The 27,044-nt window shown below is 45.2% G+C and overlaps 1 protein-coding gene across 1 annotated transcript; it reads left to right on the forward strand.

The window, feature by feature from the left end:
• Nucleotides 1-1,388: 1,388 nt before the first annotated feature.
• On the forward strand, nt 1,389-26,983 carry LOC310942430 (uncharacterized protein; the record flags this gene model as incomplete). The annotated part of the gene is made up of 36 exons (XM_083907810.1): nt 1,389-2,910; nt 3,346-3,641; nt 5,516-5,577; nt 5,972-6,010; nt 6,112-6,291; nt 6,410-6,861; nt 6,951-7,234; nt 8,796-8,930; nt 9,024-9,119; nt 9,246-9,274; nt 9,359-10,200; nt 10,314-10,553; nt 10,635-10,669; nt 11,164-11,316; nt 12,035-12,175; nt 12,263-12,301; nt 14,074-14,205; nt 14,295-14,421; nt 15,428-15,592; nt 15,689-15,723; nt 15,848-16,012; nt 16,120-16,254; nt 17,265-17,303; nt 17,409-17,549; nt 17,626-17,720; nt 17,819-17,842; nt 18,007-18,086; nt 18,171-18,379; nt 18,472-20,984; nt 21,072-21,312; nt 21,402-21,486; nt 21,573-21,704; nt 21,794-22,054; nt 26,271-26,387; nt 26,479-26,600; nt 26,717-26,983. 36 exons carry the CDS (start codon nt 1,389-1,391, stop codon nt 26,777-26,779), a joined length of 9,426 nt encoding a protein of 3,141 aa, XP_083763936.1. The 3' UTR covers nt 26,780-26,983.
• Nucleotides 26,984-27,044: the final 61 nt, after the last annotated feature.

Below are 27,044 nucleotides of genomic sequence, written 5' to 3' on the forward strand. Positions count from 1 at the left end.
TAGACGAGCGTCTTTGGGCGTAAAAACCGCACGCACACGGTGACGCAAAAGTGTGTGAAATGTGATGTAGTATGCATGCCAGGTGGCTAGGTGGCACTGTGAAGCACTGCCATACAACAACAACAACATCAGGAGCGCTGAAACTTCCTTCTACTTCTCTCTAGTAGCGCGAAGTAGCAGCTAAGGCAATTTAAATGTCTGATGGATTATAATCCCACATGTTTGTTGTTGTTTGGCTGTACTGCACATGGATCTGACGTCAACGCGTACGGAAGGATAGCCAGCGTTGGCAGCTCAGAGTTTTGCGTTTTTCAACCCTTTAGACGGGAACGCGACGATGGAGCGTTTTTAAGATTTCCACTCTGGAGGGTGGGTTAATTTTTTTTGCGTTTTTAAGCCCCAAAAAATAATATTTTGTTTGTTTTGTTTCACCCGGGATCGTGGTCGTGTAAAGCAAGCCTCAGGTGATTCCCTGCTCCTCCCACCCCCAGGTTGACTTACTTCATTAAATAAGATACGGGAAACTAGGTTTGAGTAACGCACATTTGCAACAAGCAAGTTTGAAAGGAGTTTATAACCCTGGAAACGTATTTATCATTTGTTTGTGTATCTGGCTGCTCAACCATCTGAGCAGGATCTAAGTTGTGAAAGACCTTTCGGGTTTAATGATGAGTAAATTGTAAGTCGTGTCCATTGTTCTCCAGAGTTTGAGGACGATCTGTTTCTGTGCACCACTTGTCCCCAGACTCTGAACCTCGATGCATCGCCTCATAATCTCCATAATCTGTTTGTCTTTGTGAACACGAGCTTTTCATGTAAGGGGTTTTTTTCCTCCACGTGTCATTCCAGACACAATTGTTAAAATTCAAAATTGCCAGATGTTAAATTTCACGTCACGCTCTGTCCGTCTGTTGGTGCTAGTCCAGCACCAACATCAGAGATTAGCTTCCGGATGTTTCCCTGCTAACCGCTGTGTGACCTTATTGTGTCTTTATCTGTGCTTTGTTTGTGTTTTGCCCTCTTTTCACTCTTCTGCCAGTGACGACCATCAGAGCATCAAAGGTGCCAGGTGGACCAGATGGATTTTACCCGACCGAGAAGCTGAACTTCAATCCTCTTCGTTTATCCCTTTGTTTTTTATTTCGTTGTTTGTTTTTTTTCGTCACCACATCTTCCGATTTGCTGATAAGACTGTTGCGGGTTCCCTTTGTCTGTGGTGCTCCAGGGGCTTAAGAAGGGGAGCCTGGTCCTGATTGGACTACACCTGCATCCCAGTGGCTGGATGCTCGGACTGATGCTGAGTGTGAGTTCATAGCCAGCTCACAACCCCCCCCCCCCCATCCTTTAACTGTTACAGTGTTATTAACCTTTTTGAAAGTGCAGAAACCATGTCCCATCATCTGTACGACCCTTTTGCTACCGACGATCAAAGTTCCACCCAGGGACAATACGGACTCTCTGGCATGCAGGACAGGGACCCGCGGAGATTACCTCCTCGCCTCGGACCCGAGCCGACCTTCACTTCATCTGCAGCTGCTTCTGCGACTCCCACCAACTCTGGCGGGATGGTCCTACCGATGATGTCTCAGTCGGTGAGCTACAGGCCCGAGCAGAGGAGGGCCAGGGTTGACGAGGACCTGGAGCGGTCCGTGGACATGCACATTAGCAGAGCCAGAGAGGAAGCGAGGTTCCTGGGCCACGCGGATCATCAGCTCGTCGGTCACGGCGCTCGTTTCGCCAGCTCTCAGAGAGAGGATTATGAATCGTCAGACCCACGGACATCGTCCTATCCCATCTCCTCCACTCCTGCCTCTCAGGGCCACAGACACTCCGATGTTGGAAGTAACAGAGGATCATTGGACTGGTTGTCCAGCTTTAAAAGGCCAACCGTTGACGAATCTCCTAAATGTTATGAATCGCCTGCTTCATCGAGCTACGCAAGCAGCGGTGACGGTAGATTCAACACCCCCGCTGAAAGAGAACGTGATGTTCAGTCCATTCCAGGACTCGGAGGCTATGACTATCCCGCACCAGACAATCCTGATGATGATCCTACCGATGATCCAAGTCGACCCATGTACACCTCCCAAACTGCTTCTGACATTCTTTTACGCTTTGGACTTGAAAAAGATGACTTGGAATATCTCATCACGTACCCTGAAGATCAGTTGACTCCGACCAACCTGCCGTTCATCTTACGTCAAATCCGTGTGGACAAGTCAAAGAGATCTCTGACTCCAGTCCAGTCGAAGTCCTTCCCCGATCCCCAGCCTGTCAGAAGTGCCAGAGGGATGGACAGTTTGAGTAGTTCTGCAGGATGTTCTGCAGGATCTTCAGCTGTTCTCCAGACCCCTAAAGTGATCGAATATGGACATGTTGGCAAATATGAATATGGGGTTCCGCAAGACATCGGAAGGAATATTAGCTCGACTGTTTGTGAGCAGCGTTCAAGCAGCAGCTGTCAAGGACCACCAAAACAAGACATTCCTGAGATTAAAACCAGAACCTTGGTCTCTTCACATGACCAGTGTAGCTCTGGTACTGGTCTCAGCTCTTTGTACAACACTGATGCTCCCACAAGCCCTGAACCACCTGTCCAGACGAGCACCGTGACTAGTCTCAGCTCTTCGTACGTCTCGGTTCCTCCACCGAGGGAGGAACCGCCTGAACGACTGCAGACCCAACCAAGTCAGACATCTCAACCAGGCTTTCACCCTTTCAATCTGCCAAAGAAAGACACAGAGAGACGAGTCTTCACGTCTGAATACAAACCCCTTCCATTCAAGGAACCCGCGGTAGAAAAGAGGCCAAAATTGCCACTTCCCTTCCCTGTGTTGCAAAGTGGGAATCCCGGTCGATGTGGTCTCGTGCTCGTTGACAAGACTTACAATACTGGCGCCAAGGATGCAAGTAAACCTCAAGGTCAAGACTCAACAGTTCCCAAGCAGATGCAGAAACAGCAAGAGATGCAGAAACAGCAGGAGATGCAAAAACAGCAGGAGATGCAAAAACAGCAGGAGAAGCAGAAACAGCAGCAGGAGAAGCAGAAACAGCAGGAGATGCAGAAACAGCAGGAGATGCAGAAACAGCAGGAGATGCAGAAACAGCAGCAGGAGAAGCAGAAACAGCAGGAGATGCAAAAACAGCAGGAGAAGCAGAAACAGCAGGAGATGCAAAAGCAGCAGCAGATGCAAAAGCAGCAGCAGATGCAAAAGCAGCAGCAGAGGCAGAAACAGCAGCAGAAACAGAAACAGAAGCAGAAACGGAAACAGGAGCTGAAGCTCAAATCTGAGAAGATGCAGAAAGAACAGACACAAAAACCAGTGGAACCGTTTTGGACTCCAGTTTACCCGACTGTGCCACCTGTTCCCGTCGTCCCCACCACCAGCACCATCGTCCACTACGCCGCTCCGGCTGTTTTCTCGTCCGGGGGTGCTCAGCCCGTCGGTTTCCCCCCAGCTTCGCTCCAGCAAAACGACAGCACGTGGAAGTACCTGGGGTACCTGAAGCGGCTCATGGTAAAGGTCCCGGGTGTTGAGGATCAGCCGACAGCAGCCATGATGCAGGACTATGCAGCGGCTCCACCCAAAGCCTTTCCACACACCTGTTCCCTGTGTTTCACAGGATACAGTAACACGCAGGTGAGTGGAAGAACACAGTCTCGTTTAGCTCCCTCCAGGCTGAGATGTTGTAAAGTCTTTTATTTTTGGTTTGTTTGAGTCGTGTAAAACACTTTTGTTTAACTCTTTTTTTGGGGGGGTTTACCCGTACTTGTGCTGGGTGGCCCTCCATGCACAACAGTTGTATAAGAACATCCAGTAGGAGGTGCTCTGTGGCTCTCAACTGCTCTGCGATTGGTCAAGTTGTTATACTGTAATGGTATTATGGGATTATTTATCCGTAATGAAAAAAGTGTCTTCTGTAGATTATAATTTACTGTAAAACTGTTTTTGTTGTGAGGGTTCTCTCTGAATGTCTGGATTGTGGAGACTAAAGGCCTCTTTATACTTTCCACCTTCTGCTTCTGTCGTGTTGTCCCTTCTATTACTATTTAAATTAGCGTCCGTACATCTCATCCAACTTCAAATTCCTTTCCAAAATATTTCTCTACCCGGAAACCATCCAGTAAGAATATTCTTGCATAGTACGCGGACAACTACATAGATTCCATTCGTACCATCAGATCCCTGCAGACCCGGAAAGTATGAATTGGTCTTAATTTAAGATGCAACACAATTGCATCTTAAATTGTGTTTGTTTGTCTTGCCCGATGTCAGTTTGGGATTGTTGACGAGCTTCCGCGCTACCCTCAGAAGAAGTGGCGAAGATCTTCTTCCAAGATGGAACCAAGGATTAAAAGAAAAACATCTCAAAGAACTGTCACTAATCCATTAAAGGGCCGTATGTTTTTGTAACAGGATTTTATGAGTTCCTTTATTTGACACCGGACATCCAATTTTGTGTCCTAACTAAAATGTAATTATTAGTTTGCCGTTTATTTTATGGACTGGATACCACCATGTTTTTTCATCCATCTTTTGCAATTTTTTGAATGGATACCACATTTTTCATACCGAGGAGGGTCGGCCTCTACATCCTCTAAAGACCGAAGAGCTTGTTGAATATTTCCAGACTGCTGAGCTCAAGAAGAAGAAGAAGATTTTTTTTGTTTGTGACTGACACTGTGACTTGACGTCAAATGAATTAAAGTCGGCTAGATCCATAACGGACGTGAAAGGATTTTGTTTCTTATGGAATAGGCCACGTGCACAATGGAACTTCCGCCTCGCAACCTTGGCTTCCGGTGAGCTGGGCTGCTTCCGGTAGATCGTGTTGTCGTCGTGATTTCCCGGAGACGCTAGTGAAGTGCTAAGTCTTAGAGTGAATTTTATTTGTAATAATTAGGGTTAGGGTTACCCTGTACCCTTACAATCCATTCGGTTGGCACACACACGTCCACCGGAAAGCTATGAAAGTTTATCGTACTACTGAGCCGAGGCGAATTTGTACAAAGGGGTACACGACAATGTAGGGGCTGGCGTTCTGACTTTTTGATACGATAACCGTCTCTCTAGTATCCGAAATCGGCTCATTTTTACGAATAAAATTGGCTCTACGACTTAGCACTTGGCTAGCGTCTCCGGGAAATCACAACGACAACACGACCTACCGGAAGCCGTCCAGCGTACCGGAAGCCGCGGTTGCTAGGCAGAATTTCTGTAATGCACGTAGCCTATTGCTGTTGTTGTCGCTGTTGTTTACCATTCACACAAACTGCCTTTGTCTAAAGTGTTGAAGAAACCCGATGAATATGTTTGTGGACTCGCTGACGTCCCGGACTTCAAATGAACATGCATCAAAAACACTCGTCGCTCGACGCTTTGTGAAGGCGACGAATACTCATGTTACGTATTCGGAAATGTTGTGTTGTAACCGTTGAGATGTTGATGCAGAGCGTAGTTGTGATGACGACTTTCTAAAAATGTTGTGTGTTTATTGTTCTGTTGACTGCCAGGACTGGATCTCCCATCAGAACACCAGCCTTCACCTTGAGAGCTGCAGATACCTGCGGATACTGTCAGTCCTTTTAATTTTTTCTTTTCCAACTTCACGATAAAGCAAATGATCATTAAAACAAATACTGTTTGATGTCCATTGCCCTTGTTTTTAATAGTTTTGCTGAAGATCCCACCAGGGATGCACCAACTTACTGAGGGACAGTGGTGAAGATTGTTTGTCCCTGATGAACATGTACTTGAGTGTTGCCTCTGCAGTATGTTGGTGCAGCCTTCGTAGTTCATAGTTTCCCTGAAGTGTCTTTTTCAAACCTACGTTGAAGGGAAACTTCAACTCCTAACTCCTGTTAGGATTCTTGAATTGTCCAAAAATGGGTTCCTCAAGTTCCTTCCTTCATAATTCCTTGATTCCTTGACGCTAAGCTTTTTTTTTTTTAAATGTTATTTTTCCACAGATACCCAAATTGGAATGGTGAGATAGTCCGCAAGTCCAGGTAGAGTTTGTAGTCTTTGGACATGTCGTAGCATTACCATTTAAGTGCTTAAATGTCTTTACTTGTGTCTTACTGATTATCTAATGTCCCGCTTTTTCCAGTGCTGCTGCAAAAGATGCAAGGCCTTCAACGTCTGTGAAAGATTCCCAAAAAAGTAAAAGGAAATCAAGTCACGGAAGTCGTTCGCGCTCCCGTTCCCGCTCCCTTAGCCCTCGTAGGGGCCGTCGTTCGGAAGGTAGAAGAGACAAACGCAGCCGATCTCGATCACGCGGATACTCCAGGTGTGTAGTATGCAAGTACTAGTAGTAGTAGTAGTAGTAGTAGTATCCTACTAAAAGCAACAATTTGTGTGAATTCATTTCTCGAATCGATCGCAATCTTTTGTTTCTTCTTCTTCAGTTCTCGCTCCCCACATTATGACCGTCATCGGTCACGTTCACGGAGTCATGAGAGACGAAGGAGGAGCACCGAGCGGCGAACGAGCGAAGAGAGACGCTCGTCACCGCGAAGAACGCGCGACAGGCGACCGTCGCCGAAGAGGAGGGACGACCGGCGCTTCTCGCCGACCGCGAGCGAAGAGAGGCGATCGTCTTCGAGAGGCCGCGACAGACGGAGCGAAGAACGGCGGTCCTCGTCCGGCAGGAGCGAAGAGAGGCGTTCGAAAAGAAGCCGCGAAAGACGATCGTCGCCGAGGAGACGAGACGACCGGCGGTCCTCGCCGAGCAGCGAAGGCAAGCGGTCGTCTCCCACGAAGCGAAGCCGCGAAAGACAAACCGCGACGGAGGCGTCGCCTCAACGGAGGCGGTCGACCAGCGCCGAGAAACTGGTGAAGAAACTACTGGAAAAAACAGGTTTGAGATATTGTAAACGTCAGCTCAGTTTCGTGTGGGATACCCGTGTGGTCGTTTGATCGAGCGTCCGCCTCCCTCTGTCATTTCAGCTCAGCAATCTCTGTCCAAAGACTCGAACCTGGAAGATGTGGTTAAAACTCTCCTCGCTGAGATAACCAAGAATAAACCCTCTTCCTCCTCCTCCTCCTCCTCGTCTAAGTCTGCTCAAAGGAAACAGCCGAGGTCTTCTACTTCTGCTGGGACTAAGAGTTCGACCTCTGCTGCCGCCTCTTCTTCATCATCGTCCTCCTCCTCGGCAGCAAAGAATAAGAAGACGACGACGACAACAACTACAACAACAAGAAGTACAAAGACCAGTCTGCAGAAGGCGAAGGTAAACTCTTCGCTCTTCTATTAAAACTCTACTCCTGAAGAGAGATTTGAAACTGTTGCCCTCCTTGTATGTACTTCAATGCATCCTTTTAACAGGGTATCCGCGGGGTCTTAAAAAGTCTTAAATACAATAATTTGAATTTAAGGCCTTAAAATGTCTTAAATTCTCCTAAGATCTCATAAAAGGTCTTAAATACAATTTTGAATGGTCTTAAAAATCTTATTGACTACATGACAACAACACGGAACTAAAGAATTTATGGCGCACTAACTAGCTAGTGTGCTGTGCGCGCACCTCTTAGCATTGCAGCTGAGAAAACTTAACGAAAGCCCACAGCTAAACCGAATTGCAAGTTCAACGATTTGTGGCTCCAATTTTCCTTCATGTCTTTTGTACTTTTTTTGCCAGTATGGATTTGAATTGGGTCTTAAATTGTATTCATTGTAGGCTTGAAAAGTCTTAAATTTGACTCGTTGAAACCTGTAGAGACCCTGTTTAAGCAGATGTGTCCTCCGGAGGGCAGTGCAGAGTCAAGAGTTAGCGTGAAGAGGCAGCACACTATTGTCCTTCTTAAAGGTGCCATATGGAAGATCTGGCCAAAAACAGTTACTACATTCAAATTCAAAATACAGAGGTCTTATAGGTTTGGTTTTCTGACGTAACTGGCAACCCGTGGTTGCTCGGCAGCAAGACTCTACTGACTGCAATGATTGGTAGATGGCGGTAGGTGGCGCCACATGCCAAAACATGATTTCAAAACGTAAACACGATTTGCAGTCTGCAAAACATTTTGTTTAATGAAAATATTTTGTCTGTACTGTTGTTGTTGGTGAGTTCAGTTTGTTATATGAACATTATTCCTGGAACTCTGTGACATATTAGGAGGATTTTATCATTTATTACATAATGCACCTTTAAGTTTTCTTATTCCTGTCGGCTAGATTTTTGCTCCTAGACCTTTGAAGATATCTCCACCGGTCCAACTCTGGAACGTCCGGCCAGAACCGGACGTAGTGTAGTGGGGAAATTGAAGATAGTTTTACTGAATCTTGTCATTCTTCCGCCATTTTCGATTAAATAGAAAGCGAAACTAAACTTTCAGGGGTCACAAATTTTGTCCGTTCTTCGTGAAACTTGGCGTACATGATCCTTGGACCAAGCCTCACAAAAGTTATCAGAAGGATTTTTGATTTTCAGAAGCATTTGCCCGTCACAGCCAGATGAAATCAAACAGGAAGTTAGCTCATATATCAGGAACGCTTTTACGTATCGAAACCAAACTTTGTACAACTGTACACCTTCGCCACTGCCCCTACACTTTCTAACCGTTTACTGACACCAGTGTACATTTCACATCTAAATACGGTTAAATCTTTACAATTACTGTAGATATTATGGTATACAAATATGTTCTGTGTGTCTGTAAATCCAGAAACAACTGTTACAAGCTGATCGCATTCGAGAAATGCACCCGAACAAGCACAGTCTGCAGTTTCCCCCGTAAATGCATTCTAGTTATTGATTATTGGTCTTTTTCTGTTTATTTTTGTTTTTTTTCCAGTTGGCTAAAACATCTCGTGAGACCATGGTGAGGCTGGTGGGCGTCGTAAATTCACTCTCTCACAGCAACATCCGCGCTGCCGTGGAGCGCTTTGGGAAAACCAAATCCGTCCATCTGTTTCGCAAACACAAAAAGGTAAGAGCGGCCTGTTGCTGCGAGTCTGTCGCCGCCTAATGGTCGTCATTAAACTCGCAATAATGTGTAACGTGTGTTCTCGTGCGATCCTAGGCTCACGTGTTTTTCGAAAAAGCGCAAGATGCAAAGAAACTGAAGAGCATAAAGGTTGTTGATGTGAATGGAATCTCGCTGGCCGTCATAAAGAAGGTTTTATACTTTATTGTACTTTATTACACCATATTCTTACATTAGATTAGGATGTAATAAATGAAGCTTCATTAAGTTCCCATGTGATTTCATCTAAAATAGCGATCTCATTTGGTTTGTTTGCAGGAAACTGTGCAACAGACGACTCCTCTGAAGTAAGCCGTGCTTCATTCTCACCGAGTATCATTTTCAAAAGCAGTTTTTTCCAAAAGTTTAAACCTTTTTGCTCTCGTTAACAGAAAACCTGACTCCAAAACTCAAACGGCTAAACCCTCAAAAGCGACTCCTACACCTACACCAGGTCTTTCTCCTACACCTACACCAGGTCTTCTCCCTTCACCAGGTCCTCTCCCTATACCATCTCTTCTTGACATACAAGGTCTCCTCCCGACACCAAGAATCAGAGTTTCACCCCAGACCCCTGAAAATCCCTGTACCTCTCAAGCCAAGAAAAGCACACCAGGCCAACTTCTTCTGAAAAAGAAAGCAGTGAAAGGCTCCATCAAAGGCTTGACCAGCGTCACTAAAGCAAAAGTCTTGGTTTCCAGAGCGAAGAACATCTCGGAACACGTCGCTAAAAGGATGAAACCCGTCATGCGGCGGAAACGGTCGGCCGCTGATTATGATGAATCGGCAAACGTGAGCCGGATCCAAGTCTCAGAAACCATCACAGGGTTAAAGGTCAAAGTGAAGACGCCAGCGGAGAAGTTGACCTTAAAAGAAGAGGTGGAAGAAGTAACTGCAGCAGCAGGAAATGTGCCGACAACATCCACAGCTTCGGCAGCTTCCAAGTCACAAAAATCGATCAAGATTGCGGCGATTCCTGGGGTGGGCAAGGTGACAGGTTCTGCAGGACCAGCCAAAGCTAACGTCGAAGCAGCAGATGCTAGAGATGCAGAACCATTGGAGGTCGAAGCTGCGTCAGAGCGCAAACGGACAAACACAGAGGCTGCGCCAGAAAAAGCCAAGGAGAATCGAGCAGCTCCTGAACCACGGACTGACGTTAAAACTCCATCACAGACGACGTCGGCGCCAGAGGCTTCACGACGCTCGGGTTCAGCTGAAGGCACCACGAAGACGGGTAAGTTAGAGAAGGTTCAGAGACGATAAATGAACGTTTTGGACGATGAGGACACTCATTGGGAAACATGTCTGGACAACAATGTTCTGGACTGTTTTTTTAACCCCGTTCAGCAGCATCTTTGGTGAAGATCCAGAAGTTCCCAGAATCGGCCCAGGTTCCCTCCAAAGTCACCGGTGGTAATCCGACCGCGTCGCCCGGAGAAGCTACGTCTGACAAAATGGTGCCAGAGACGGCAGCAGTGAGCAAACAACAACCAACGACGCCAGCAGCAGTAACAGCAGTAACAGCAGCAGCAGCTCCAAGTCTGACTGTCGGGGAGCAGTTGGACACCTTTGATAAAAATACACTCAGTGGGTACCTGTCTGACTTATGCATTGATGTTGAAACAGTTTCTGGTTTTTGTTTTTTAAATATTTCTTGTCTTTCTGCAGGTTTCCTCAGCATGAAAACCATCAATGGACCAAAAGTAAGTTTTTAATTTTTTAATTTTACGCCTCAATGCCACGAGGCGTCATCGGCATCTTGGTACCGTCAGTTCGTGTGAATCACGTACAGATTCTTTACAGATGTAGACCGTATAGAACTCATGTTTGTTTACTCGGCCATGTTGGCAGGAAAAGCTTCTGAAAAATCAACGGCACCAGTGCTGCGTTTCTAACTTTGTCCACAATGTCTTAGGCCCAGTCCCAACACCTCCCCGAGCCCTACATTTTTCCCCTAACCCTACATTTTTCCCCTAGCCCTACATTTTTAGAGGGAGGTGTTGGGACGGAGCCTTAGTGTGTTATTTGAGTTGAATCAATAGCCCAGAGCCCTGATTAATCACCTGAACAGGTGTGATGTATCCATATATATATATATATGTTGTATGTCTATGGATGTGAAGAGCCTCACTTCCTGCCAAAATGGTGCTGTTTTGGTGGATTCGACCTTAATCCTCAGGATTCCTTTATGTTTCAGTTCACTAAAAAGCCTCAAAAGATGATCCTGATAACCAACCTGCCCAAATACGACGACGGCAGCTACACGGAGGACGACGTGGTCAAGCTTCTCACTCCGTTTGGATTCGTGCATGACGATGAGAACATCTACGTGGCTCCTCAGCTGCGCGTGGTGAGTCGAGAACTATGTGTGTGTGTTTTTGTGCGTTCGTAAATGTGGATGTTTTCTGGTTTCTTTGCTCCAGACAACAAATAAATTATTAAAACTGCAGTTTGGGAAACACCGATTGACACTTTCTGACATTATATGAACCAACCATTGATAAATCGACAATCCTAAAATCTATTTATAATCCCAAAATCTACTTATAATGCCAAAATGTATTTATAATCCCAAATCTACTTATAATCCCAAAATCTACTTATAATCCTAAAATGTATTTATAATCCTAAAATGTATTTATAATCCCAAAATCTACTTATAATCCTAAAATCTATTTATAATCCTAAAATCTATTTATAATCCCAAAATCTATTTATAATCCTAAAATCTATTTATAATCCCAAAATCTATTTATAATCCTAAATTCTACCGAAAGTTCCAAAATCTACTTATAATGCCAGAATGTATAAAATGTATTTATAATCCCGAAATCTATTTATAATCCCGAAATCTATTTATAATCCTAAAATCTACTTAAAGTTCCAAAATCTACTTACAATGCAAACATGTATTTATAATCCCAAATCTATTTATAATCCTAAAATATATTTATAATCCAAAAATTTACTAAGTGTTCCAAAATGTATTTATAATCCCAAAATCTACTTATAATCCCAAATCTACTTGGATGAATTGATTCTGATGCCTGTGTTTTGATGTTTTGAAGGCCTTCTTTGTGATGCCGTCGGCTCAGTGCGTGCGTCGTCTCATGAGGTTCACGAAAAGCTGCTATTACAAAAAAGCCATCACTCTCAACAACTCTGTGCTGGAGTTCGCCGTCACCAACGGCGAGGGTTTGATGATCCCAGTGAGTTCACGCACAAAAACGCCGTCGTACGCGAGGCTCCGGTGTGTGAGACGTCATGTCAACGCTTTTTATGTGTTTTTGTTTCAGCTGCAGTTTTACAAGTTCCTGATGAAGAAGATGATGCCTGTGAGTCACGTTCACAATTATGTACAATTCACGTCTTTATCTCACTGTTGGACTTTTTACCACACCAAATTCACTCACTCTCCCACACCAAAGTCACTCACTCTCCCACACCAAAGTCACTCACTCTCCCACACCAAAGCCCATAGAGCTGGGGTTCTCAAAGTTTTGATACCTCAGGGCCGATTTAGGAACCCAACATTGGACTGAGGGCCGCCAAAGGGAAAAAAAAAACTGAAAGAAATCCCATTTGTAATAACAATGGCGTCCAAAATTTGACAAAACCGACATACTATACTACCTCGTCCAAAATGTGACTGTTTTTTTTTTTTTTTTTCATATTTGGTCCAAAATTTGACAAAAACATCATACTGTACTATGTCGTCGGAAATTTGACAATTTTTGGGGGAAAACAGTTTTTGGTCCAAAATTTGACAGAAACGTTGTACAATACTATGTCGTCCCAAATTTAAAAAAAAAATTCGGTCCAAAATTTGACAAAAACATTGTACAATACTATGTCGTCCCAAATTTTCAAAAAAATGTCGGTCCAAAATTTGACAAAAACATGTACAATACTATGTCGTCCCAAATTTGACAATTTTTTTTCAAAAAAAATTTCGGTCCAAAATTTGACAAAAACGTTGTACAATACTGTCGTCCCAAAATTGACAATTTTTTTTCAAAAAAAATTTCGGTCCAAAATTTGACAAAAACATGTACAATACTATGTCGTCCCAAATTTGAAAAAAAAAATTCAAAAAAAATTTCGGTCCAAAATTTGACAAAAACATGTACAATACTATGTCGTCCTAAATTTGACAATTTTTTTTCAAAAAAAATTTCGGTCCAAAATTTGACAAAAACGTTGTACAATACTGTTGTCCCAAATTTGACAATTTTTTTTCAAAAAAATTTCGGTCCAAAATTTGACAAAAACGTTGTACAATACTATGTCGTCCCAAATTTGACAATTTTTTTTCGAAAAAAAATTTCGGTCCAAAATTTGACAAAAACGTTGTACAATACTGTGTCGTCCCAAATTTGAATTTTTTTTTTTTTTAAAAAACAATTTGGTCCAAAATTTGACAAAAATGACATATGCTGTCCCAAATTTGACATTTTTTCTCAAAAAAAATTTCGGGCCAAAATTTGACAAAAACGACATATATGCCATCCCACATTTTTGGGAAAAAATTTAAATGCCAAAATTTGACAAAAACGTCATACTATACTTTGTCACTATGTCATCCAAAATTTGATGACATAGTAAATACAGTTGTACAGTTTACACTTATTGGTCTGTATCCAGTAATGCCCAACAAACATTTAACAAGCTTAGTAGCTCCTGGATTAAAACTATCAACTGTAATTCATTGCGGGGCCGCCAGAAATGTTTCTGCGTCCGCCATTGGCCCTCGGGCCGCACTTTGAGAACCAATGCCATAGAGAAAACCGGTGATTTTGACATCACAGCACACAGGAGTTCACAGGAGTTGTTGATCCACTGCTGCCCCCATCACTTAGTTCTAATGTCCTATTTTGTCAATTCGGCTTTTGAAAACCTTCATTCATATTGACCTCAGTGACACAAAGCGACCACACGAGGCAGCGGTAGACCAGCAGCTCCTGTGTCCCTGTGAGCAAAAATCACTGGTTTTCTCTATGAGGTTTGGCGTCAGCGGTTAAAGAAAACGGCGTCTCGTGGCGAGCAGAGTGTGCGTCTGTGGTTTGAACTTGAATTTCTTCTTCTTCTTCTTCTTATTCTTCTCTAGATGCAGATGCTGCTGGAAGACGCCACTCGAATAATCTACGTCAAGAACATTTGTCCGAGTGAGACCAAAGCGTTCAGAGAGGATTTGAGAAAGATCGATCGAGTCAAAAACGTCTTCCCTCTCCTCAACAAGGTACGAACACGCCACCGCACACAGGAAGTGCTTTAAAATGAAAACAAACGCAGCTTCCTGTTTGTCTCACGGGCGCCACCGTCTCTCAGGTCTTTGTTGAGTTTAAGACCAACACTGATGCGGACCGGCTCGGCGTTTGGTACAGTCTCCTGGAAAAGGTCCCTGGTTACAGGATCTACAGGCTGAAGATACCGAGTACCTGCTGCCTGGCACCACGTGAGTACGACCGGGGAGAGGAAGTGGACGTTTGGAAAAAAAACGATGACACGTAACCAATCACGACGCAGGTGTTGGATTAACTCCGGGTTCCCACGGCTCTGTGGAGACGTCATTAGAGTAACAGGTGTCGTGGACTCTGTCCACTGTTGATGTGCAGAACAATGAGCGAGTAAAGTCAAGACATCGAGAGAGAGAACAAATGACGACGTGGAGATCTCTGTCTCACCAAAGACAAAAGATTTTGGAATTATAAATAGATTTTGGGATTATAAGTAGATTTTGGAACTCTAAATAGATTTGGGATATAAATGGATTTTGGGATTATAAGTAGATGTAAGGATTAAAAGTAGATTTTGGAACTCGAAATTGATTTTAGGATTATAAATAGATTTGGAAACTAAAGTAGATTTGGGATTATAAATACATTTTGGGATTATAAGTAGATTTTGGAACTCTACGTAGATTTTGGGATTATAAGTAGATTTTGGGATTATAAGTAGATTTTGGGATTATAAGTAGATTTTGGAACTCTAAATAGATTTGGGATTTAAATGGATTTTGGGATTATAAGTAGATGTTGGGATTATAAATACATTATGGGATTATAAATACATTTTGGAACTTTAAATCGATTTGGGATATAAATAGATTTGTGGATTATAAACAGATTTGGGATTATAAATAGATTTTGGAACTCTAAGTAGATGTAAGGATTATAAATAGATTTTGGGATTATAAATACATTTTGGAACTTTAAGTCGATTTGGGATATAAATAGATTTGTGGATTATAAACAGATTTGGGATTATAAATAGATTTTGGAACTCTAAGTAGATTTGGGATTATAAATAGATTATAGGATTATAAATAGATTTTGGGATTATAAATAGATTTTGGAACATGAAGTCAACTGGTGGGAAATGAAAATGTCCTTGTGTGGATGTTATTGTGCACTTTATCAGAAATATCGTGAATAACAACGCTTGCTTTTCCTTCTCTTCAGTGCCTCACTTCCCTCTCAAAGCGATCCCCGGCGGTAAACGCACCGCCACGATCGCGCCGTTGCCAGAATCCGGCATTCCGATGTACAACGTTTCGCCGTTTTGGGTCACGATCGTAACCCGGCCGTTTGTGTTCCCGACCATATCGGCGTGGTACATCATCCCAAGTAAGACAGGAAAACAACAACAACGCGGCAAAGTTGATTTGTTGTTTTGTTGATAAAATGACGTACGTTTGTTTGTTTTGTTTTTTTTACTTGCAGAGTTTTTGTCTGTCAGCACAATGGCGGACGTCTCGGTAAGATCGCGATTTTTTTCGTTGTTCTGCTGCTTGTTCAGTTTGTTCGTAGAAGAATTTCAGAAAGCCTAGAAGTGCAGTGCACTGTCTGACGTGCAGCGTCCTCTCCTCTCCTGTCCTGCAGAAGGCCAACAATCAGTTCTTCAGGACTCCCACCATCATGTTCACCGGTCTGCCTCAGGGACACTACAGGCATGAGGACGTGGCTCGACTGGTCTGGTCTTACTTCCCCAAACAGACGCTGCAGTCGCTGTACTACAGAGTGACCGTGCTGACGCTGCAGAGGAGGGTGAGGACGACAACATGTCCTCAACATGTCCTCAACATGTCCTCACCATGCTGCTGTGTGTGTGTGTTCCACAGTAAGACCTAACAATCTCGTCCTCCCATCTTCAGGCCTTTGTGCGTTTCAACGACTGGGTCACCTGCTGCAAGTTCGTCCGAGACCACGTCAACAAACCGCTGTTCGTGCGAGACGCCGGACTCGGCGTCCACTTCATCTTTGAGAACCTGCTGTTGGAATCGACCGAGGTACGGATTAAAGGGCGCGCTGAGGCGCCGCAACGAGAGCTAAATGAACCGTCAACTGTTTTGATGATCGCTTCAGTTCGGTTTGAACTTTTGCTGTCAAACGTTAACGCGTCACGGCGTCAACGCACGCCGCGTTTCCATGACGACTGATTGGAAACAGTTTACGTGACTCCCGATTGTTAAAATGAGTCTCTAAAGTAACGCTAAACTTTAAAAACAGAGGCACACCAACAGACTGCTCCAGTTCCACTCTAGGATAACGCTAACGGGCGCTAAAAGGAGCTAATGGAGCTAACTGGTAAACGGTGCCTTATAAGTAGATTTGGGATTATAAATAGATTTTGGGATTATAAAAAGATTTTGGGATTATAAAAAGATTTTAGGATTATAAATAGAATTTGGGATTATAAATAGATTTTGGGATTATAAATTGATTTTAGGATTATAAGTAGAATTTGGGATTATAAACAGATTTTGGAACTCGTAGATTTGGGATTATAAATATATTTTGGCATTATAAGTAGGTTTTGGAACTCTTGAGTAGATTTGAGGATTATAAATATATTTTGGGATTATAAATATATTTTGGGATTATAAATATATTTTGGAATTCTTAAATAGATTTTAGGATTATGAGTATATTTTGGGATTATAAAAAGATTTTAGGTTTACAAATATATTTTGGGATTATAACTAGAATTTGGGATTATAAATAGATTTTGGGATTATAAATAGATTTTGGGATTATAAGTAGATAAAATGCGCCTTTTTTTCCGGTCAGTTGTCATGGAAACGTGTCATGCTTTAACGTGCGTTAACCTATTGTTAACCAATCATTTTGGTTTGTGGATAAAACGACAATCGTCAAAAATCCTCATTTCCAAGTTTGATCAACGTTTTTTTTTTTAGCATTTTCTGACATTTTATGGACCAATTGTGAAAATAATACCCAGATTAATTGATTGTGAGATAATTTATGCTGCGTGTTCTTACGTCGCCTCTCTTCTCAGGAGCTCATGTACAGATCCCTGATGAGACTGAGCTACTCTGTGAGTTCAAAATCTTTTACTTTCGTCTGAAATCATCTCCTTCGTTTTGACGTCTGTGTTGTTTTTTGACGCGGCGTCGGCTCTGTGGTTTTTGTGTTTGTTTAGCGTGTTCCAGATCTGGAGGGTCTGGAGGAGCGGCTGCTCTGCGTGGAGATCTCCGAGGCGTCGGTCAACATCGTCACGGTCGTCATGGAGGTGGTGGCGTCCATCGCGCCTTTCCTCAGCTTCCTGCCGCTCGCCAACAGGGTACGACTGAACTGAAATGCAACTGAACGATCTCTAAATCCACCAGTTAAATATTCGCTTTGTCTCGTTTCTGCAGATTTGTGTGGAAATGGCCGACGCCAGCGGCGTCAAAGAAGTGGTGGAGAAGTACAGGAGTTTCTCGCCCGACTCTGAAATCAGGCGTACGACTTGGTACGTGGAGTCCGCCATGTTTACTTCGCTTCTTTGTGCACTTGTTGTTTGTCCTCGCAGCTGATCTGACATCTTGTTTTTGTTTTCCTTCTACGCAGGGAGAAAGTCATACGCTTTGAGACGTGAGTACAACACAACAACATTGTTGACTTTAACGAGATAAGAATGACGTTAATGTCACAGCAGCAAAGACAGTAAAGATAATAAATAATAAACATTTCCACATGTGTGGTTGAGTAGATCTAAAGATGGAAAACGGACGGATGAAAACTCTTCATCTTTTCAGTTTGACGAGCCTGAAGCAGCGTCTCGAAGACGGCAAGGACGTCACGATAAGTCTGGAACCAGAACCTTCTCCCGCTGAAGGTAAATCCTCGGTTTATTCAGCTCTTTTCCTTCTCTTTCCTTCTCCTCCGACTTCTTCTAAAACCACGTGTGAATCTGTCGCAGCTCCCACAGGTGACGCTCCGGCGAAGGAGGACGTTCAGACGGTCGGAGCGGAAACTGCGGTCGTCGCTGTCCCAGAGAATCCCACCGCCTCTGAAGCAAAGGCTGCAGAGGATCCTAAAGTCCGCCAGGACGTCGTCATCCCCGTTAAAACCGCTGTCCACCAGAAGAAAACGTCCCGTGGAAGCAGGACGGGCAGAGATGACAAAAACGTGTGTATTTGTAACCTTTTTTAAAAAGCAGCGTTTTGTGATAAATTATTGTCATTTCATTCCGTGATTCCCGATTTTATTTTCTGCTCCAGGTTCGTGATGATTTCCTGTCTTCTGACTCCTACCTTTCCGAGGTTGGCACGTTCAACATGGACGACTTTGTCACCGTGGACGAGGTCGGCACCGATGTGCAGGACGAGGACCCCGGCCCGCGTCGGTCCTCCTCGTCCAGGCGGTCCCGCAGGACGGAACGAGAGCATCAGAGATCGTCCGAATCTGCCAGACGGAGGTCGACGCGGTCGGCGAGAAGCCCGAAGAACTCGTCGTCTTCCTCGCACAAGTCGAGGGAAGTCTCCGCGAAGAGAAGCTTGTCTTCTCACTCCGCCTCCCCGTCACCGAAAAAGGCCAAACCTTCATCCTCTTCTTCTCTACGCTCTCCTGACTCGTCTTCCTCCTTCGACCCCAAGTCAAAACCTCAAGTCAAAGCAACGAGCGCGTCGTCCTCGAGCTGCCGGATCAGATCGTCCACTGCCGCCCGTGAAAGGGAAAAGGACTCGGCGTCGACTGCTGAGCCGCGTCCTCCTGAGTCACAGGGTGCAGTTCCACAGTCTGGCCACAGAGCGTCAGCAGAGGGCACTGCAGCAAAAAGTGTCGAGTCAGAGACGAGAACAGACGCCTCATCAGAGATGCATTCACCTGCACAAAGACGGGGATCAGGTCTGAGCCAAGTCCAGAATCTGGAGACGGGTTTTAAGGACGACACGGTCAAAGAGCTGAAGGACAAGAAAGATGATTTACAGAAAAATACAAAAGAAGAGGAAGAGGATGAAAATTACCAAGTCCTTGATTCTTTTGAAGAGCAGCCGGAGAACCAGATGGACGATGACGATCCACAACCTGAACCAGAACCAGAGAGTTTCCAAGACCAAAGCTTTCAGGTCTTGGACAGCATCGAGGAGGACGGCGAGCCGAGCCCTGAGAAGTGCAGGAAAAAGATTGAAGATCACGTCAAAGATGATTCTGGTTCTGCAGTCGGCAACATATGTGAAGATCAACCTGCGAGTGAAGACTTAAATAATGAAGATCGAGAGAAAGAAGCCTCCAAAGGTGCTGAAAAACCTGACCATCAAATCCCAAATGATAAAGACCAGACTTGTAAATGGAAAGATGACGTTAAAGAACTTGAACAGGAACCCTGTGAGATGTTGGGTTCATCTGAAGATCAGGTGAAAACAGAGGAGCAGAGCCGTCACCTTGAACCTCGCAGTGACCAGGTTTCTGAAGATGTCATCGAAGAGGACGATAAATATCAGGTGGTTGATTCTGTAGAAGGTCAGGCGACAAAGACGATGAAGTCTGAGGCGAACAACAAGAAGAAGAGAAGCAGTAAAGTAGGAACGAGATCTCCACGCAGGAGTGGCCGGAGAACCCGAGCAACCGTAGCAGAAGAGAAGGAGGCGTCGCCAAGAAAACAGGACAAGGCATCGAAAGAACCTGAAACGAGCAAGGAGACCACTGCCAGGGAGGACCAGGAGACCGATGAGGTCAGTGAAGTGTACGAGGTCATAGATTCTGTTGAAGATGACGCCGCTCACGGTGCGTCCACCTCGCAAAGGTCCAGTCGGAGGAGGAGCGCCAGAGGAAAGAAACTCGAGCTCCTCGAAACATCTAAAAAACCCGATGAAGACGAGGAGGCCACGTATGAAGTCTTGGACTCCGTGGACGCGGACAACGCGACTGAAGAACGGACTGTTCTGACCAGAGCTATCAGAGGAAGACCGGAGAGGACGACGAAGATCGACGCTTTAAGCGACACAGCGACGAGGAGGAGGCGCACTCCTGCCCGGGAAACGCCGAAGAAAGACGTGGAACCTCAAAAAGAAGACACGCCAACAAGGAAGGGAGAGGAAGCCACCTATGAAATAGTGGACTCTGTGGAGGACGAGGTCGTGAAGGACGATCGTCCGACTGGAAGAGGAAGAGGAAGAGGAAGACGGGGACGACCAAAGAAAGACGCGAACGCGACTAAAAAAGACACGGGACCAGAGAAGAACGGTGAGGAGGTGGTGTCGTACCGGGTTCTTGATTCTGTGGAGGATGAGACGGTTGATGATCCCAGGTCTGCAAGGGAGACGGGAACGAGTGCAGGATTACCCAGGAACGAGGAGGAGGAAGAGGAGGAGCCTGCGTATCGGATCGTAGATTCTGTAGAAGACGATCAAGTTCACGAAGAGTCGACGACGAACGGAACCAGACGTGATGAAGTTGGTCCAAAGGTGGAGGAACCGGCCGTAGAAGAAGAGACCTCTGTCGCGGAACAATCCGAAGACGGCGTCTATGGTTTGGAGGAAATTAGCGACGTTTCGTCCGCCGAAGATGATTTTGGTCTGGAAAACACGCAACGAGGAACAGGAAGACCAGCGGAGGAGGAGGAGGAGGAGGAGGAGGAGGAGGAGGAGGAGGAGGAGGAGAACCACACCATGTACTCGCTGGTGAACCTGGACGAGGTTAGCGACGAGGAGGAGGATTACCCCGACGACACGGCTGAGGAGGAGGAGCTGAAGAAGAAACAAGCTGCTGCTGAAGAGAGGAAACTCGCCAAGGAGCAAGAAGGCCAGAGGGAGAAGAGGAGGAGCAGGGAGAAGGAGGAGGGGAGGAGGAGCCGAGAGAGGGAGCGAAGGAGCAGCAGCAGAGGAGGAGGAGGGAGCAGTGATGAACGGAGGAGGAGGGAGAAGGAGGTGGAGGAGCTGGTGACTCTGGATGAGGTTGGAGCTGATGAAGAAGCAGCAGCTGCACAGAATCTGGAGCTGCAGGAGCTCCAGATTCTGGACGAGATCTTAGAAGGCGACGAGGAGAAGGTCGAGGGAAGCTCACAGAAGGAACCTCCACCCGACAAGGAGGACGAGTCCGTGGACGTCACCTCAAACATCGAGGTGAACGCCCCCAAACTTTTCAGTTTCTTCTGTGGGTCAAATGTATTATATTCCTTAATCAATCAAAGATGTCTCTTCTCACCCGAAAGGCTTTAGATGAAGCAGGTGTCCACCAGGAGGAGAAGGTGGAGGAGCTGCAGAAAACTGACTCTGTCAAACGCAAACACGAGACAGGTTTGTCATCTGGAACCACGAGGACACGTCGCAGGTTCCACAGGAAGTAGTTTGAGTTTCATGTTTTTCATTTCTGCGTCTCACAGCGGACGACGGCGTGAACTTTGTGACCGTGGACGAGGTGGGAGGAGCCGAGGTGGGAGGAGCCGAGGAGGAGGAAGCAAAGGAAGCTCCGAGGACCAGAGGTCGACCCAAGAAGAAAAGCAGGAAAACTCCCGGTAACAAACTCGTACGTCCACGTCTGTGACTCCGTGAAACTCTCTCTCTCTCGTTTGTTCACTCAGTCGTTTTTCTCGTTTTGTTACAGTGAGAAAATCTGCTCGAGGGAAAAAAGTTGCGACAGACGAGCGAGAAGAAGAGGAACACTCTGATGAACCTCCACCACCTCCTCCACGTTCACGCCACGACTCGTCTTCACCGGACAAACGTCTGTCCACGTTACAGAGTGAAGCCGGCGCCGATGCTCCCTCTGCTGGACAGGAGCTGCAGTCTGAGAACCAGGGTCTGGAAGGAAGTGTAGAAGAAGAAGAGAAGAAGAAAACACCAGGAGACAGTGGAGACATCAAAGGTACAGAGAACTTCTTCTTCTGTGGTTAAAGACAGCTTTCATCCATGATGTTAAAGGCTCTTACATCACCAAGTCCATCCTCAGATTAGTCTCATCTCATCAGTCTCATCTCCTCAATCTCTTCTCATTTCCTCAGTCTCACCCTCTCATCTTCTCATCTCATCCTCTCATCTCATCAGTCTCATCTCCTCAATCTCTTCTTCTCAGTCTCATCCTCTCATCTCATCAGTCGCATCCTCTCATCTCCTCAATCTCATCTTCTCATCCTCTCCTCAGTCTCATCCTCTCATCTCCTCATGCTCTCATCTCCTCAGTCTCATCCTCTCGTCTTCTCATCTCCTCAGTCTCATCTCCTCAGTCTCATCTTCTCATGCTCTCATCTTCTCAGTATTATCTCCTCATCCTCTCATCTCCTCAGTCTCATCCTCATCTTCTCATGCTCTCATCTCCTCAGTCTCATCTTCTCATGCTCTCATCTCCTCAGTCTCATCTTCTCATCTCCTCAGTCTCATCCTCATCCTCTCATCTCCTCAGTCTCATCCTCATCTTCTCATGCTCTCATATCCTCAGTCTCATCTTCTCATCTCCTCAGTCTCATCTTCTCGTCTCCTCGGTCTCATCTTCTCGTCTCCTCAGTCTCATGCTCTCATCTCCTCAGTCTCATCTTCTCGTCTCCTCGGTCTCATCTTCTTATCTCCTCAGTCTCATTCTCTCATTTCCTCAGTCTCATCCTCTCATTTCCTCAGTCTCATCCTCTCATCTCAGTCTCATCTCCTCAGTCTCATCTCCTCAGTCTCATCTCCTCAGTCTCATGCTCTCATCTCCTCAGTCTCATGCTCTCATCTCCTCAGTCTCATCCTCTCATCTCCTCAGTCTCATGCTCTCATCTCCTCAGTCTCATCCTCTCATCTCCTCAGTTTCATCCTCATTTCCTCAGTCTCATCCTCTCATCTCAGTCTCATCATCTCCTCAGTCTCATGCTCTCATCTCCTCAGTCTCATCCTCTCATCTCCTCAGTTTCATCCTCATTTCCTCAGTCTCATCCTCTCATCTCAGTCTCATTATCTCATCTCCTCAGTTTCATCTTCTCATCTCCTCAGTCTCAACCTCTCATCTTCTTAGTCTCATCTCCTCGGTCTCATCTTCTCATGCTCTCATCTTCTCAGTATTATCTCCTCATCCTCTCATCTTCTCAGTCTCATCCTCATCTTAGCATGCTCTCATCTCAGTCTCATGCTCTCATCTCCTCAGTCTCATCCTCTCATCTCCTCATGCTCTAATCTCCTCAGTCTCATCTTCTCATCTCCTCAGTCTCATCTTCTCGTCTCCTCAGTCTCATCCTCTCATCTCCTCATGCTCTAATCTCCTCAATCTCATGCTCTCATCTCCTCAGTCTCATCCTCTCATCTCCTCATGCTCTAATCTCCTCAGTCTCATCTTCTCATCTCCTCAGTCTCATCCTCTCGTCTTCTCATCTCCTCAGTCTCATCTCCTCAGTCTCATCTTCTCATGCTCTCATCTTCTCAGTATTATCTCCTCATCCTCTCATCTCCTCAGTCTCATCCTCATCTTCTCATGCTCTCATCTCCTCAGTCTCATCTTCTCATGCTCTCATCTCCTCAGTCTCATCTTCTCATCTCCTCAGTCTCATCCTCATCCTCTCATCTCCTCAGTCTCATCCTCATCTTCTCATGCTCTCATATCCTCAGTCTCATCTTCTCATCTCCTCAGTCTCATCTTCTCGTCTCCTCGGTCTCATCTTCTCGTCTCCTCAGTCTCATGCTCTCATCTCCTCAGTCTCATCTTCTCGTCTCCTCGGTCTCATCTTCTTATCTCCTCAGTCTCATTCTCTCATTTCCTCAGTCTCATCCTCTCATTTCCTCAGTCTCATCCTCTCATCTCAGTCTCATCTCCTCAGTCTCATCTCCTCAGTCTCATCTCCTCAGTCTCATGCTCTCATCTCCTCAGTCTCATGCTCTCATCTCCTCAGTCTCATCCTCTCATCTCCTCAGTCTCATGCTCTCATCTCCTCAGTCTCATCCTCTCATCTCCTCAGTTTCATCCTCATTTCCTCAGTCTCATCCTCTCATCTCAGTCTCATCATCTCCTCAGTCTCATGCTCTCATCTCCTCAGTCTCATCCTCTCATCTCCTCAGTCTCATCCTCTCATCTCCTCAGTTTCATCCTCATTTCCTCAGTCTCATCCTCTCATCTCAGTCTCATTATCTCATCTCCTCAGTTTCATCTTCTCATCTCCTCAGTCTCAACCTCTCATCTTCTTAGTCTCATCTCCTCGGTCTCATCTTCTCATGCTCTCATCTTCTCAGTATTATCTCCTCATCCTCTCATCTTCTCAGTCTCATCCTCATCTTAGCATGCTCTCATCTCAGTCTCATGCTCTCATCTCCTCAGTCTCATCCTCTCATCTCCTCATGCTCTAATCTCCTCAGTCTCATCTTCTCATCTCCTCAGTCTCATCTTCTCGTCTCCTCAGTCTCATCCTCTCATCTCCTCATGCTCTAATCTCCTCAATCTCATGCTCTCATCTCCTCAGTCTCATCCTCTCATCTCCTCATGCTCTAATCTCCTCAGTCTCATCTTCTCATCTCCTCAGTCTCATCCTCTCGTCTTCTCATCTCCTCAGTCTCATCTCCTCAGTCTCATCTTCTCATGCTCTCATCTTCTCAGTATTATCTCCTCATCCTCTCATCTCCTCAGTCTCATCCTCATCTTCTCATGCTCTCATCTCCTCAGTCTCATCTTCTCATGCTCTCATCTCCTCAGTCTCATCTTCTCATCTCCTCAGTCTCATCCTCATCCTCTCATCTCCTCAGTCTCATCCTCATCTTCTCATGCTCTCATATCCTCAGTCTCATCTTCTCATCTCCTCAGTCTCATCTTCTCGTCTCCTCGGTCTCATCTTCTCGTCTCCTCAGTCTCATGCTCTCATCTCCTCAGTCTCATCTTCTCGTCTCCTCGGTCTCATCTTCTTATCTCCTCAGTCTCATTCTCTCATTTCCTCAGTCTCATCCTCTCATTTCCTCAGTCTCATCCTCTCATCTCAGTCTCATCTCCTCAGTCTCATCTCCTCAGTCTCATCTCCTCAGTCTCATGCTCTCATCTCCTCAGTCTCATGCTCTCATCTCCTCAGTCTCATCCTCTCATCTCCTCAGTCTCATGCTCTCATCTCCTCAGTCTCATCCTCTCATCTCCTCAGTTTCATCCTCATTTCCTCAGTCTCATCCTCTCATCTCAGTCTCATCATCTCCTCAGTCTCATGCTCTCATCTCCTCAGTCTCATCCTCTCATCTCCTCAGTCTCATCCTCTCATCTCCTCAGTTTCATCCTCATTTCCTCAGTCTCATCCTCTCATCTCAGTCTCATTATCTCATCTCCTCAGTTTCATCTTCTCATCTCCTCAGTCTCAACCTCTCATCTTCTTAGTCTCATCTCCTCGGTCTCATCTTCTCATGCTCTCATCTTCTCAGTATTATCTCCTCATCCTCTCATCTTCTCAGTCTCATCCTCATCTTAGCATGCTCTCATCTCAGTCTCATGCTCTCATCTCCTCAGTCTCATCCTCTCATCTCCTCATGCTCTAATCTCCTCAGTCTCATCTTCTCATCTCCTCAGTCTCATCTTCTCGTCTCCTCAGTCTCATCCTCTCATCTCCTCATGCTCTAATCTCCTCAATCTCATGCTCTCATCTCCTCAGTCTCATCCTCTCATCTCCTCATGCTCTAATCTCCTCAGTCTCATCTTCTCATCTCCTCAGTCTCATCTTCTCGTCTCCTCAGTCTCATCCTCTCATCTCCTCATGCTCTAATCTCCTCAATCTCATGCTCTCATCTCCTCAGTCTCATCCTCTCATCTCCTCATGCTCTAATCTCCTCAGTCTCATCCTCTCATCTCCTCATGCTCTAATCTCCTCAATCTCATGCTCTCATCTCCTCAGTCTCATCCTCTCATCTCCTCATGCTCTAATCTCCTCAGTCTCATCTTCTCATCTCCTCAGTCTCATCTTCTCGTCTCCTCAGTCTCATCCTCTCATCTCCTCATGCTCTAATCTCCTCAATCTCATGCTCTCATCTCAGTCTCATGCTTTCATCTCCTCAGTCTCATCTTCTTATCTCCTCAGTCTCATCCTCTAATCTCCTCAGTCTCATCTTCTCATCTCGATGTTTAAAAATCTTGTCTGTTTTTTGTTTTTCTTCAGCTGTGAGTAAAAGGAGGCAGGAGCTCGTGGCGTCTGAGGCAAAGAGATCTCGTTCTCAGTCTCCTTGCGTTTCTATCGACGTCAAACTGCCGCCGTTCAATCCCGACGACTCGTACGGTGAGAAGCGCAGATTTATTCGTAAACGCCTGACGGATTTAAATAAATGTCGTTGCCTTTGTTTCATTTCTGGTTTCTGGTTGGTTCACAGGCCGGGAGTTTGTGATTCCCAAACAGGGATATTTCTGTAACCTGTGTCGTGTTTTCTACGTGAACGACAGCGACACCAAGGACGCCCACTGCAGCAGCCGCACGCACTACGACAACCTGCAGGTACACACAAACAAACACACTCAAACAAACGCACACAAACACACTCACACTCAAACAAACACACACACAAACACACTCAAACACACACGTTCATCTGCTTCTTCTTCTTTTTCCAGAATCACTTACAGAAGATTCAAAACAAACCACCAACGAGTTCTCAAGGCTCCGTTTCTGAGTGATCATGAAATCTGATGTTTATATATATGTATGTGTGTATAAACAGTATATACATATATGTATAAACAGTATATACATTTAAATCAAGTGTTAAAATGATGAGTGACTGTGTCCATGATGGTTATAGAAGAATGGAAAGAAATAAAATGTATGCAGCGTCATCGTCTTCTTATCATAGTTTTATAAGAACTCAGTTGTGTTTTTACTTCTGCCTGAGAGTAAACTAACATTACTGATAAGAATATGTGAAATAAACACCTTATTTTC

Source organism: Microchirus variegatus (assembly GCF_963457635.1).
Source record: "Microchirus variegatus genome assembly, chromosome: 2".
NCBI classification, from domain to species: Eukaryota; Metazoa; Chordata; class Actinopteri; order Pleuronectiformes; family Soleidae; genus Microchirus; species Microchirus variegatus.